The 14,907-nt window shown below is 46.4% G+C and overlaps 1 protein-coding gene across 3 annotated transcripts; it reads left to right on the forward strand.

The window, feature by feature from the left end:
- Positions 1-6,373: 6,373 nt before the first annotated feature.
- LOC124489711 (butyrophilin subfamily 2 member A1-like) lies at positions 6,374-10,564 on the forward strand. 3 transcript variants are annotated; one of them, XM_047052109.1, is made up of 10 exons: positions 6,374-6,555; positions 7,302-7,372; positions 7,681-8,025; positions 8,306-8,587; positions 8,809-8,928; positions 9,254-9,289; positions 9,440-9,487; positions 9,612-9,638; positions 9,736-9,762; positions 9,912-10,564. In XM_047052109.1, the coding sequence occupies exons 3-10, from the start codon at positions 7,785-7,787 to the stop codon at positions 10,448-10,450; spliced, it is 1,320 nt and encodes a 439-aa protein (XP_046908065.1). In that variant the 5' UTR covers positions 6,374-6,555; positions 7,302-7,372; positions 7,681-7,784; the 3' UTR covers positions 10,451-10,564. The 3 variants fall into 3 exon arrangements, with proteins under 3 accessions (XP_046908065.1, XP_046908066.1, XP_046908064.1); XM_047052110.1 differs by lacking the exon at positions 6,374-6,555 and having other exon boundaries at positions 6,978-7,372; XM_047052108.1 differs by lacking the exon at positions 6,374-6,555 and having other exon boundaries at positions 7,366-7,409.
- Positions 10,565-14,907: the final 4,343 nt, after the last annotated feature.

Below are 14,907 nucleotides of genomic sequence, written 5' to 3' on the forward strand. Positions count from 1 at the left end.
ATCTCATTCAAATGACGAATTGGCTGATTATGACTAGCGTGGAAGCACCGTAGCCTATAGGCGAATTTAAATACAGTTTCTCTCTTCACAGATGACATCTATTCTCATGCGTCTATTTAAAAACGGCGACAGTAGCCATCGAGCGCGTGTGCCTTCAAACAGACAGATGTGCACTCTAGAGAACACGAACACAAGCACACACAAACACACACGCGTCTAACGATGAAGGCGCGTCACTGACACGCGCTGTTGGTGACAACTGCCCCCCCCCCTTCCCTTCTTTAGGTTACTGCATATAATTTCTGCAAGATCAAATATCGTTAAATCCGAATATTCGGAAATCTTAGCATTTTAACAACGGCTCATTAAGACAATTTCCTTTTAAACTGAACGGCGGCGAGGCGAGAGGGCGCAGCTGCGAAACGGCTGTGTGTTTTTCCTTACCTGACTACTACAGTTGAACGAACGGAACCCCGGCTCCGGTTTGTAGATTCTCTCCTCGTCGCTTCCCTCCTCTCCCTGTCCCTAAGACGACGTTACAAACCCCAAGTTCCAAATTAGGTACCGGGGGGTGAGGGAGGGTTCCTTCCGCTAAGGGGCAGAGAGGAGGGGGTGAATTACGGTCTCCGCTGTCAGATCCAAATGGGTTGTGTTTATACACCTCCCGGTAACGATTGGAAAAGGCTGTGCGCGAGGGGGGCCGTACTGTGTCTCTATGACGATAGGGGGAGACTGCTTCTATTAAAACGACTCACAGGGGGTGAAAAAAACACGGACGAGGGAACTCTCGCGATAAGACCTGACAGCTTACTCGCACTTGGCTAGAAGGAGAAGGATGTCAACGAGACTTAAATAGGCCTACACAGACTTTTCGCCCAACCTGAAAATCGTCTTGCATACTTAGGGAAGGTCAAAATGCTTTCTTTCGCTCTCTCCTTTTTTGTCTCGCCTTTTTAAAACTGAGTTACATTTGATTTGGAACTCACAGGACAAGTCCAATGTTGTGTCAAATAAAGTTGAGCCCCAAGTACTTGATAGTAGGCTATTTGCACACAGTAATTGACCCAGGGGAATGTTTGTATGTGCAATGTATGTTTTTCTCTCTCTCCCTCTCTCTCTGTTCCTCTCTCTCTCTGTTCCCCTCTCTCTTTTAATCTCTCTCTCTCTCTGTTCCTCTCTCTCTCTGTCTCTCTTTCTCTCTCTCTGTTCCTCTCTCTCTCTCTTTCTCTTTCTCTCTCTGTTCCTCTCTCTCTCTCTCTCTCTGTTCCTCTGTTCCTCTCTCTCTTTCTCTCTCTCTCTGTTCCTCTCTCTCTCTCTGTTCCTCTGTTCCTCTCTCTTTTTCTCTCTCTCTCTGTTCCTCTCTCTCTCTATTCCTATGTTCCTCTCTCTCTTTCTCTCTCTCTGTTCCTCTCTCTCTCTCTCTATTCCTATGTTCCTCTCTCTCTTTCTGGCTCTCTCTCTGTGCACACAGGATAAATGTTCTCCTTCATGTCATCTCGAGATGTTGAGACAGGAAAAGAGATTGAGGGGTTTACTGTTGATGAGATAAAACTGTGTGGTTTTGTGTGTGTGAGGTCGATACTGCTGAGTTGATGGTTGCTGATGTGAAGTTGCAGCGAGGAGAGGGAGGGGAGTGGAGGGAGGGATGGAGGGAGGGAGGGATGGAGGGATGGAGGGATGGAGGGGATGTATTTGGTAATTAAGTTGAGTGCCTGGACAAGCTTCTCCTAAGGGCATGGCTAAACACGCTGCAAAAACACACTGACATCCTTGTCCTTCAGACATGTGCACACATGCAGACACACTCACACTCACTCACACACACACACACACACACTCACTCACACATATACACAAACGCACAGCAGATAAATATATATTTACTTTATCAAATATGTCCAGACCAGGGTCACTGTTATTAGCTTCTTAAGCCTCTCTCTCTCTCTCTCTCTCTCTCTCTCTCTCTCTCTCTCTCTCTCTCTCTCTCTCTCTCTCTCTCTCTCTCTCTCTCTCTCTATCTCTCTCTCTTTGTCTCAATGGTCTCTCTCTTCTTCTGCGTTTCAGCCACATGTTCCCATGTCTGCTCCGCTCTGCTACTCCTCACACCCCTGTCTCTGTACCAGTCCATGACAGAGGGAGAGAAGGGAGAAAGGAGAGGGGAAGGAGAGAGGAGAGGTAAAGAGGGAAAAGGGGAGGAATGGGTGGAGGGAGGAAGGGATTGAGGAAGGAAGGAGAGAGGAGAGGAGAGGGAGAGAGAAAAGAGGAGGAAGGGAGGGAGAGAGAGAGGAGAGGTAGGAAGGGAGGGTGCTGCCATATAAATGCCAGTGGTGGCACCAGGGGAGATGATATATCGCCCCCTCCTCCCCCTCCTCCCCCTTCTCCCCTCTCCCTCAAATCAAATCAGACAATAAAGCATAAGACCAAATTTTTCTCTCTCTCTTTTTCTCTCATTCCCCTCATCTGACTCTTATTCTCGAATTCTCTCTACCTCTCTCTCTCTTCCCATCTTTCTCCTTCTCCTCCCTCTGGAGACCACTGCTTGTGCACAGCACAGAGAGGGAGAGAGAGAGGGAGAAAGAGAGAGAGAGAGAGGGAGTGAGAGAGAGAGAGAGAGGGAGAGATGTATGTCTACGGCAGGAGATGTCCGACTCCAGCCCCCTCCCTCTCTTTCCCTCCATCCATACTTCTCTCCTTTTTGTCTTTCTTGCGTATCTCTCCTCTTCCTCACTTTCTCCCTTCTGTCAGTCAGTCTAATGGATACTGTTTGTGATTGGGTTAAGGAGGATTAATAGAAGGGGGCTAGGAGTATATCTCAGCCTCTGATGAGACACATAATCGATGGCAGCTGTGTTCCACTGGAAGGGTGGGGAGCGTGTGAGTGACCACCTTCTCCTCCATCCATCCATCATCCATCCATCCATCATTCATCCTCTTCCCTGCCCCATAACCATCCATCATCCATCCATCCATCATCCATCCATCCTCTTCCCTGCCCCATAACCATCCATCCATCATCCATCCATCCATCCTCTTCCCTTCCCCATAACCATCCATCCATCATCCATCCATCCATCCTCTTCCCTGCCCCATAACCATCCATCCATCATCCATCCTTTTCCCTGCCCCATAACCATCCATCCATCATCCATCCATCATCCATCCATCCTCTTCCCTGCCCCATAACCATCCATCCATCATCCATCCTTTTCCCTGCCCCATAACCATCCATCCATCATCCATCCATCATCCATCCATCCTCTTCCCTGTCCCATAACCATCATCCATCCATCCATCATCCATCCATCCTCTTCCCTGCCCCATAACCATCCATCCATCATCCATCCATCATCCATCCTCTTCCCTGTCCCATAACCATCCATCATCCATCCATCCTCTTCCCTGCCCCATAACCATCCATCATCCATCCATCCATCCTCTTCCCTGCCCCATAATCATCCATCATCCATCCATCATCCATCCATCATCCATCCTCTTCCCTGCCCGATAACCATCCATCATCCATCCATCATCCATCCATCCATCATCCATCCTCTTCCCTGTCCCATAACCATCCATCATCCATCCATCCATCATCCATCCATCCTCTTCCCTGCCCCATAACCATCCATCCATCATCCATCCATCCATCCTCTTCCCTTCCCCATAACCATCCATCCATCATCCATCCATCCATCCTCTTCCCTGCCCCATAACCATCCATCCATCATCCATCCTTTTCCCTGCCCCATAACCATCCATCCATCATCCATCCATCATCCATCCATCCTCTTCCCTGCCCCATAACCATCCATCCATCATCCATCCTTTTCCCTGCCCCATAACCATCCATCCATCATCCATCCATCATCCATCCATCATCCATCCATCCTCTTCCCTGTCCCATAACCATCATCCATCCATCCATCATCCATCCATCCTCTTCCCTGCCCCATAACCATCCATCCATCATCCATCCATCATCCATCCTCTTCCCTGTCCCATAACCATCCATCCATCATCCATCCATCCTCTTCCCTGCCCCATAACCATCCATCATCCATCCATCCATCCTCTTCCCTGCCCCATAATCATCCATCATCCATCCATCATCCATCCATCATCCATCCTCTTCCCTGCCCGATAACCATCCATCATCCATCCATCATCCATCCATCCATCATCCATCCTCTTCCCTGTCCCATAACCATCCATCATCCATCCATCCATCATCCATCCATCCTCTCTCCTGCCCCATAACCTATCTATCATCCATGCAGTCCACACTGACCTATATTGGCCCATATATTACTAAAATACTGTCTTTCTGTCTGTCTGTCTTTCTGCCTGTCTGCTTGTCTGTCTGCCTGTATGCTTGTCTGTCTGTCTGTCTGCTTGTTGATCTGACAGGCAGACAGACAAAGACAGGAGACAGACCCCCCCCCCCCCCTCTCTCTCTCAGTAGAATGAGAAGAACCGTGCAGTTAGCGTGGTGATGTAATGTGCATCAGCTCCTGGCTTCTGTACACCTCAGCGCAGCACTGTCTGACTGGACAACACATAAATACTGTCTCCTGCAGGTCTGACTTCACAGTAGAGAAGGGGGGGGGAGGAGGGAGAGAAGGAGGGGGCAAAGAGAAAAGGGCTGAGAAAGAGACGGGAGCAGAAATAAAGAGGGGGAAAGGTGGAGGGAGGGAGGGAGGGGAGAAAGAATGAGAGAGAATGGAGAGAGGTAGAGGGGGAGGGGAGAAAGAATGAGAGAGAATGGAGAGAGGTAGAGGGGGAGGGAGGGAGAGAGGACGGGAGGGAGGGAGAAAGGGAGAGAAGGAAGGAGAGAGAGGGGGAGAGGGGAAAGGAGAGAGAGAGAGAGACAGAAAAAAAGAGCTTTCTCAGGGTAATCTATAATGAAGTAGTTAAAAGCTTCAGTGTGCTGATTCAGAGCTATTATCTAATTGCTGGCCCACTAGTGATTGGCTGGTCACATCAATCTCCCTCTGCTTCGGATATCACTCTGCTCTCCCCTTCACTCTTTACCCTCCCTCCCTCCTCTTCGGATATCACTCTGCTCTCCCCTTCACTCTTTACCCTCCCTCCCTCCTCTCTCCCACCATCCTTTGGCTGTATCTTTTCATCCTGGACAAGATGTCAAAAATTGGAAAAAAATGAGAGATTGTCTATTGTTTTGCTTATTCATCCTTCCATAAGATTCCGCAGCTTTCTGCACATTCCAGGTCTTTCATAAGGAAGAGATTCTGGAAGAATCATAAAACACACACACACACACACACACTGTATATCCTATTGAATTCCCATCCTCCTATTGTGGTTCCTCAGCCATGCATGCAGGACGCATCTGTGACTGGAGTCTAGAAAGCAGCCTGGGATGGGTTGCAAAACTGTATAGTCCTTCCTTCCTTTCTACCTTCCTTCCTCCATTATTTCTTGCCTTCCTTCCTTCCTTCCTTCCTTCCTTCCTTCCTTCCTTCCTTCCTTCCTTCCAACCTACCTCCATTCTTTCCCTCTCTCTCTCTCTTTTTTACGTACTCTCCCTTCCATCCTTTCTTCCACTCTTTCTTCCACAAACAAAGCTACTGACCTCTAGTGGTCACAAGTTGACACTTCAGGGTATAACCAGGGAGGGAGGGAGGAAAGAAGGGATGGGAGGGAGTTTGGGGGGAGGGAGGGGGGGTAGGGATGTGGGGGAGGTAGGGGGGGAGGGAGGGGAGGATGGAGGGGGGAGGGAGGGGGGGGAGGGGGGAAGGAGGGAGGGGGGGAGGGAAGGAAGGAAGGAACCATATGTGTATCTGCAGGTGTGCACTGAAAGATTTATGGGACAGAAGCTGCCCCTAACCCCACCTGCCCACACACACACACACACAAACACACGCACACAAACACACAGGCCTTATTGCTTATTTACGAGACAAACACCATACCTCCCAGCGTGTCTACGGCAACCGTAACCAAACACCATACCTCCCAGCGTGTCTACGGCAACCGTAACCAAGCACCAGGCCGACCCTGTCTTCTCCTTCGCTGCCCCGGGGTTATGGAGAATTCTGCTCAACCGCTATTATTAAGGTTATCGCCTTGTTTCAAAACTTTTAAGTCCTGTCTCTCCGACCCTGTTACACACTACATTCGCATACTGAGCCTTTCTGTTGGTCTACAAACATGCATATTTGTGAAGTTTCTTTTGTTGCACTTCAGTAAACAGCTTTTTGTAAATGTGCCAGTGACCACTGCATGCTGAACATTTGCTAATGATCTGACCTCTAAATAAACAAAAGTGAAATATGGATGTTTAAGATATATTAGCCTACTATTAACTGTAACTACTAATTTAGTAACCAAAATACTGACATTGTTTTATATAGCATATCTGGTGAGAATACATTCTGCTCCTTATGTTGGAACTTTCAGTTTAGCAATGAGACGGAGCGTTAAATCCTGTTTTGAATAGCCTATCCTTTCTTTCAACTGTGTCTTTGGTTAATTATTGTCACCTGTGTAAAAGCGAAACTGTCTGACACTTTCAACTTGTTAGCCAGCTACCAGGTAAGAATCTCTATTGTTGTGAGGAAAATAGACTACACAATATATAGATACTATATATATAATATATATAGACTATATACTCGTAATATATAGATACTATATATATTTAGATTAGGCTATAAATATACCATGCAACGTATCCTTATTGCCAAATCTAAATCTTATCAAGGTAGGAGCCTAATACAGTGGACATTTTAAAATCAGTGTGTGGAATGTTAACTCTGTAGGCTACGTTGATATTACAGTTGAACATGAAAAAAATGCATAGAATATATATATATATAGGTCTATAAAAGTTATTGCTCGCTCTGTCGGTCCACCAAATAGTAAGCAAGCACGTGTGTAGTCGCAACTGTTTCGAATTTGCGCTTGTTCTTAATCAGGTCAATGCTTCAACTCTCATGAAGGTTAATTAAAAAGGATATCAAGTGGTTTGAAGAGTTATACCTCAGTTCATGTAACGCTACAGTATTGTTTCAAGGGTGTGATTCCGAGCGAAGTTACTATATGATGTTTAACGGACGTGAGGCAGCACGTTTGCAAAATACTCGACGAAATGAATCCCATGGGCGTGTCTGTGTGTTGTTGATTATGGCTAAAGTCAATATTTTGCTATTTAGTTGTATGCTCTGCGACTTTAACAATGCCATTTTCATCCAAGGTGTCAAAAAACACTAGTATACTGCGCTTAAATATCTGGGTCAGTTCAAATGTTCTGTGCTCCTTGGTTTACCGTGTGTTACTAGGACATCATGGGACCTTTGATCCAAGATGTCAGCTTCCTTATCCTCGTGATTCTCACCTGTATGTGCAGCAGGTAATAAGCCTCCAACTTGTAAACATGGATGAACTATGTGAGTTTATGGAACCTCTCAAATTAGCACTGAGTTGTCTGAAATCAGATGATGTGTTTTGGATATCATGTAAAATATAACAAAAATAAATCTGTGGTTGGACCTTGTATATTTTTTAATCTGAAAGTAATAAAAAAAGTGTGGTTTGTCCGTTTTACAGCCCTGCAAACAATAGAATGTTGCCATCCCTTAGACACATACCCTTTCAGCGTCCTTCAGAAAAACTAATCCGTTTTTTTCTTTGCAACCTTGTGACTCGTTTCCCCGCTAGACACTGATTTCAGCCTCATCGTCCCTTCCCAACCCGTCGATGTCTACGAGGGAGATGACGTCATCCTTCCCTGTCGCCTGTCTCCCCAAAATAACGCTGCTCGCATGCACGTCATGTGGTTCAGGCAGGGGCAGTTTACCTCCCCCCTGTATGATTTTGACAACGGGAGGGTGACTGTGGGACAGGACTACCTGGGCAGAGTGAACATGTCCACCCAGGGGTTGGAGAAGGGCGATGTGTCTCTGGGGCTGAAGGGAGTCCTGCTGGCTGACAGAGGAGAGTACAGGTGTCAGGTCATCCATCAGGAATGGATTAAGGAACAAGCCATAAAGGTCCAGGTTAAAAGTGAGTGAAAGACGACCAGGAAATAAACAATACAAATGTTTTCTGTTTTATTGCCAGTTGATCTCCATATTAAAAGTATATGTAAGCAACATCACCACACCCTGAATCTTTGAAAAATCTGGCGATAACGCTGTATATAGGATACATTTGAATAATCAATATGTGCAGGATATCAATGAATCCCAACTAACTAACCCTAGAAGTAAATACTGCACTGTTATTTTCTTAACACAGGGTCATGGGTGAGGTCTGACACATTTCTATAATCTGTTTCCTCCAGAGGTTGGCAGGGTCCCTACAGTCTCTTTGGTTTGGCACCACAAAACCTTCATCCAGCTGAGCTTCAGCTCTGAATTCTGGTACCCTGAACCTCACATGCTGTGGCTGGACCACCATGGACAGGAAGTGACATCAGCGCAGACGGAGGAAGCGAAACAGTCACGTGACCTGTTCTCCATCAGCAGTCGAGTCAAACTGGGGAAGGAGCAACTCCAAGGCATCTCGTGTGTGGCGATGTCACATGACAGGAAGTACAGGCTGGAGTCGGCTATGGAGATGACGGGTGAGTTTGGGGGTTAGGCTGATACAGATTAATAGTTGTAAGAAAACACCAGGACTGTACGTGTCTTTGCTCCAATCTGCATATCTTTCCCCGCGTTCAATTAAACAGTTTCCCCTCTGAGGCTTGAAGGTCAGAGGACAGAATCGACGACAGAAACTGTCTCACCCATATTTGAAAACAAACCCAGGTCCCTGCTCTCATGCCTGTCTGTCTCCTGCCAGAGGAGTTCTACCTCAACAGTGGTCCGGACCGGGCCTACCTGTCTGCCTACCTGATTCCTACGTTCCTCGCCCTGGTGTTTGTCTGCGCGTCTGTTGTCAACGCCGTCCGCCAAAAAACTGGTGAGTCTCGCGTTCAGAGACTCTTGAGTGGCGCTGGATTGTATTTCTGCTCCTTTAAAAAATATATTTATTTGAAAGAAACGAAATGTTTGGAATTGTGGGTATAACGTTGCAGTGTTTCACATCAAGCTGTAGCTTTTGGACTTTCTTAAATGTTTGAACGTGTTTTTTTCATGTTCAGAGGCTGAGAAGAAACTGCAGCCCTTGTGTAAAATTTGACAACTTGTTTATTCGTTTTAATACTTTTACCGTTAATATAACTCACACTTTCTCTAAGCTCAGTTTTATTGAACGTTCAACCAACTTTTTTTTCAATTATCCTCAGATGACATAGAGGCGGAATTAAAGAGGAGACGAGAAGGTATGTCTGTTCGTCAGCAATAAAAAAGGCAAAGAAATTAATGTAATTGAGCTAAATAAACACATTAATTACATACCTTGACACTGCATTCTAATAACTTGGTTAAAATGGTAATGTTCCTAAAAAAATATTGTTTTTTTTTTTCTCCAGAAAATAAAATCAAGCAAGATGACCTTGAAAAAAAGAAAAAAATATTTGGTACAGTATATAGTTGTGTAATCAGATCAATTTAGCTTTGTCCACATGCATTGTGTGAGAGATGTCACTTGTAAGATGTGAATTCCTGGCAAAAAGAAACAGCTAATCACCTTTTCCTTCACAGAAATCACTAACAAGATCCCTGAGTCTGGTAATTTTCTGCTTTATCATTTTGTACTTTGGCTCTAGTCTTTTAACTGCACCTGGATCAGCTGGCCTCAATAATAAAACAATTTTTTTCCACTCAGTTTGGGGCTTAATGTTGGAGCACGCAGGTATAGTATTCTTTCACTGTGCAACACTGGAACATTATCCTTTCTACTCTACTTCTAGAATTACTGGAATAAATCTCCACTTGTGGTTAAGTGCTCCAAGCATTTAAGTAACAAAACCACACAATAAACCAGTTTCTTCTTCGTCACAGAGGACATCACCCTTGACCCAGACACTGCACACCCAGTGCTGGGTTTATCAGAGGACAACAGGTCGGTGAGCTGCCAAGGATCTCCACGTCGAGGACTGACTAAACACAAGAGGTTTCTGGAAGCTCAGTGTGTGCTGGGAGAGAGAGGGTACACTTCAGGGAGACATTACTGGGAGGTTGATCTGGGGAACAAAACACAGTGGAGTGTGGGAGTCGCCCAAGACCCTGAGAACAGGGGGGCGGATATCTCCATCCGCCCAGACAACGGCTACTGGAGTATCGGTTTGTGGGACGGAACGCTGCGGACTGTGGAGGAACCACCTGCTGTTCTGCCTTCAGAACTGACACCTGCCACTCTGGGAGTGTTTCTGGACATAGAGAAACAGAGAGTCGCTTTTTTCAACGTGGAGAAGAGGTGTCACATCCACTCCTTCTCTTTCTCTGAGAGATCTACCAAGGAACTGTTTCCTTTCTTTGGACCTTTCACTGCCTGTAAAAATGAACTCAGAATTGTGCCTGTTGAAAGAAAAGGTTCTTAATGTCAAAGACAGACCCAAGAAAAAATTCTGCAACTACAGAAGTGGGTTCAAAGGTGAAAGGAAAAAAGTGGATCACATATTTGTAACTGTGTTAAAGAAGTGAAGGGGGGAAATAATAAAGAGTGTTTATTGTAAGATGCAAATAACAGCCTGATTGAAACATTTTTTTGGACGTCTCAACATAGTCTCACACACACATACACACTCTCACACATACACATTCTTTTCTCACTCACGCACACACACTGTCTCACACACACATACACACTCACACATACACACTCTTTTCTCACACACGCACACACATTGTCTCACACACACACACACACACACTCACAAATACTCAAACACACACACACACACACACACACCCTCTCACACACACACACATACACACACTCTCACACACATTCTCTCTCACAGACACACATTCTCTCTCACACACACATTCTCTCTCTCACACACACAAACATACACACACACTCTCTCAAACATACACACACACTCACACCCAAAGTAAACTTACATAAGTACAAACATACTTATTGATTGATTTAACATATTAGTTTGTGAATGTACAAAATGAGCAAAATTTTACACTTCCAATTGTGTAGAAAAACAAATATTGCATACATTTCAGATTATAACTGTTCAGCTTCAGACAGTTCAAACATTAGCCCAGACAGGGTGTCTCATGGGATATCTGATGTCACTTCAGAGGAACTAGGGATGCTAATCTGCCCATTAACTCATAAAGCATAGCAAGGGTGGGCTGGGAAATGGAAACTTAACATTTCACAACGAGGAGTAACTGTAAAAGAAACGTCATGGAGGATTACACCACCCAACCCGTGAAAATACGTACACGATTATTTCCCAACACACAAAAGTGAAGGTTTTCCCCCCACAACACACTGAATGTCACCATAAAAATACCTCTAAGGTTTGCCAATCTCTTCTCATAGGTTAAATATTATCTGTTATCTTGATAGAGATGTGCCCCTACCTACCTATGCAGGTGATTACAGTACAACGTGTGGATTTCTGTTTCAGTGGTTACCACATATCAGACTAGTATTGTGTTTCATGTAAACACACGTAAACACTGCTTGGATCGACCACCCACATTAAGGATTGGATAATGGATGACACAGTCCTTACGTTGGATGAGTTTCTTTGATCCCCCGCCAAAAATGAAGTGTTTTTATTTAGTTAAATGAATGTTTGCAGTGCATTTTTATATACAACTATGTGGAGTCACAGAAACGTTTTTTTGTTTGTTTTTGTTTTTTGCAATATCCGAATAAAAGAAAAATAGTTCATACATGTCCTCTGTGAAGTATTAAATGCTGTTAAATTCATTGTTGACTAACATTTCTTAAGTGGTACATTCAAACAAAGCATTTATTGTGTGTCTGTGCCTGTGCCAGTCAATCAGAACACATCACCAGTCCTTACGACACATGCCCTTGAACCTTGACCAGTGACTCTGACCAAGACGTTTGCACAATATTTTGTCTCTTTAATGACATATACTTCAGGGTAGGGTCCATAGGTGGATAATATCCACCCTACTACAGGTGCAGAGTCATTCCAGACCAGGTACAGGTACACACAGGTGTGCATCACTGCATCAGGATTACCTGAGACTTCATAGTTAGAAGACACCCCATCATGGCCTCTCTCTGGACAGTTCCGTTCGGTGTCGCAGCCCTCCTCCTCTGTCTGTGCATCGCTGCAAGTAAGTAAATCGAGAAATCTGTGGGATGCGTTACCTGTCAAAAGTTTTTAAGTGGAGTCAGATGGCAGGTTGCCAGTTTGATTCCCCGGCTGCCAAATTTCATTGTGTCCTTGGGCAAGGCACTTCACCCTACTTGCCTCGGGGGAATGTCACTGTACTTACAGTAAGTCGCTCTGGATAAGAGCGTCTGCTAAATGACTAAATGTAAATGTAATGAAAACATCCGATGCCTAACAACCAGAGTCGTACCGAAACTCAGGATTTTATAAATCTGGACACACAACACCTGTTTTTCACTGTTTCTAACTCAATCACAGTCTGTAGGGCACTCAACCAACATGTATATATTTCTTTCCATCTGCTACTGGCCTCTTCAACAAGGCCAAGGACTCCCATTGATATTCATTCATTCATTTAACTATTATAAGTCCATCTAATGGCAGTTACACTATGCTTAAGCCACCTTATCTCAGTATCTGATTGCACTAAATGTTGACCACTCATGCTGCTCATTCTTATTCTTGATTTTATATATATTTTATATTTAAATTGTTTTATTATTAGATTGTTTAGTTCTTAGAAATAGTTGAACTTTTGCACTTTTACTTAATTTAAGATTCGTATATGTTTATTGTTTGCACCTTCCTGCCTAAGTAAATTCCGTTTTTGTATAACATACATGGCGAATGAACCGAATTCTGATTCTGATTCTTCTGATATAAGTTAGCATGATCCCAAAAATGTGCTCAAGGCGACAGTTTGATTATTTATTTATTTAGCTTTTTGTACTTTAGTACATGTATAAAAATATTTACCATCTGTAAAAATGTAGATGAACTATAACCATAATCTGTGAATATATTCTTTAAGACATATAATTTTCATGAAACAATATAAGGTAAGACTGCAATCTGTAAGCTGTACGTAACAATTTTAAACTATTTTCAGCTACAACCACCACTGTCACAACCACACCAGCACAAGACAGCTCTTCAACCAGTTATATTGAAAATTTGACAGAACAGACCACTCCTATTGGAATATCTGACACAGCAGCGACAGCTACTGCCGGAACCACAGCGGAGCAGACCAACCCTGACACAGCAGCGACAGCTACTGCCGGAACCACAGCGAAGCAGACCAAACCTGACACAGCAACGACAGCAACTGCTGGAACCACAGCGGACACAGCAGCGACAGCTACTGCCGGAACCACAGCGGAGCAGACCAGCCCTGACACAGCAGCGACAGCTACTGACGGAACCACAGTGGAACAGACCAGCCCTGACACAGCAGCGACAGCTACTGCCGGAACCACAGCGGAGCAGACCAGCCCTGACACAGCAGCGACAACTACTGCCGGAACCACAGCGGAGCAGACCAAACCTGACACAGCAACGACAGCAACTGCTGGAACCACAGCGGACACAGCAGCGACAGCTACTGCCGGAACCACAGCGGAGCAGACCAGCCCTGACACAGCAGCGACAGCTACTGCCGGAACCACAGCGGAGCAGACCAGCCCTGACACAGCAGCGACAGCTACTGCCGGAACCACAGCGGACACAGCAGCGACAGCTACTAACGGAACCACAGCGGAGCAGACCAGCCCTGACACAGCAGCGACAGCTACTGCCGGAACCATAGTGGAGCAGACCAGCCCTGACACAGCATCGACAGCTACTGCCGGAACCACAGCGGAGCAGACCAGCCCTGACACAGCAGCGACAGCTACTGCTGGAACCACAGCGGAGCAGACCAGCCCTGACACAGCAGAGACAGCTACTGCCGGAACCACAGCGGAGCAGACCAGCCCTGACACAGCAGCGACAGCTACTGCTGGAACCACAGCGGACACAGCAGCGACAGCTACTGCCGGAACCACAGCGGAGCAGACCAGCCCTGACACAGCAGCGACAGCTACTGCCGGAACCACAGCGGAGCAGATAAGCCCTGACACAGCAGCAACAGCTACTGCCGGAACCACAGCGGACACAGCAGCGACAGCTACTGCCGGAACCACAGCGGAGCAGACCAGCCCTGACACAGCAGCGACAGCTACTGTCGGAACCACAGCGGACACAGCAGCGACAGCTACTGCCGGAACCACAGCGGAGCAGACCAGCCCTGACACAGCAGCGACAGCTACTGCCGGAACCACAGTGGAGCAGACCAGCCCTGACACAGCAGCGACAGCTACTGCCGGAACCACAGAGGAGCAGACCAGCCCTGACACAGCAGCGACAGCTACTGCCGGAACCACAGCGGAGCAGACCAGCCCTGACACAGCAGTGACAGCTACTGCCGGAACCACAGCGGACACAGCAGCGACAGCTACTGCCGGAACCACATCGGAGCAGACCAGCCCTGACACAGCAGCGACAGCTACTGCCGGAACCACAGCGGAGCAGACCAGCCCTGACACAGCAGCGACAGTTACTGCCGGAACCACAGCGGAGCAGACCAGCCCTGACACAGCAGCGACAGCTACTGCCGGAACCACAGTGGAGCAGACCAGCCCTGACACAGCAGCGACAGCTACTGCCGGAACCACAGCGGAGCAGACCAGCCCTGACACAGCAGCGACAGCTACTGCCGGAACCACAGCGGAGCAGACCAGCCCTGACACAGCAGTGACAGCTACTGCCGGAACCACAGCGGACACAGCAGCGACAGCTACTGCCGGAACCACATCGGAGCAGACCAGCCCTGACAC

Source organism: Hypomesus transpacificus, unplaced genomic scaffold (assembly GCF_021917145.1).
Source record: "Hypomesus transpacificus isolate Combined female unplaced genomic scaffold, fHypTra1 scaffold_199, whole genome shotgun sequence".
In the NCBI taxonomy this organism is placed as follows: domain Eukaryota; kingdom Metazoa; phylum Chordata; class Actinopteri; order Osmeriformes; family Osmeridae; genus Hypomesus; species Hypomesus transpacificus.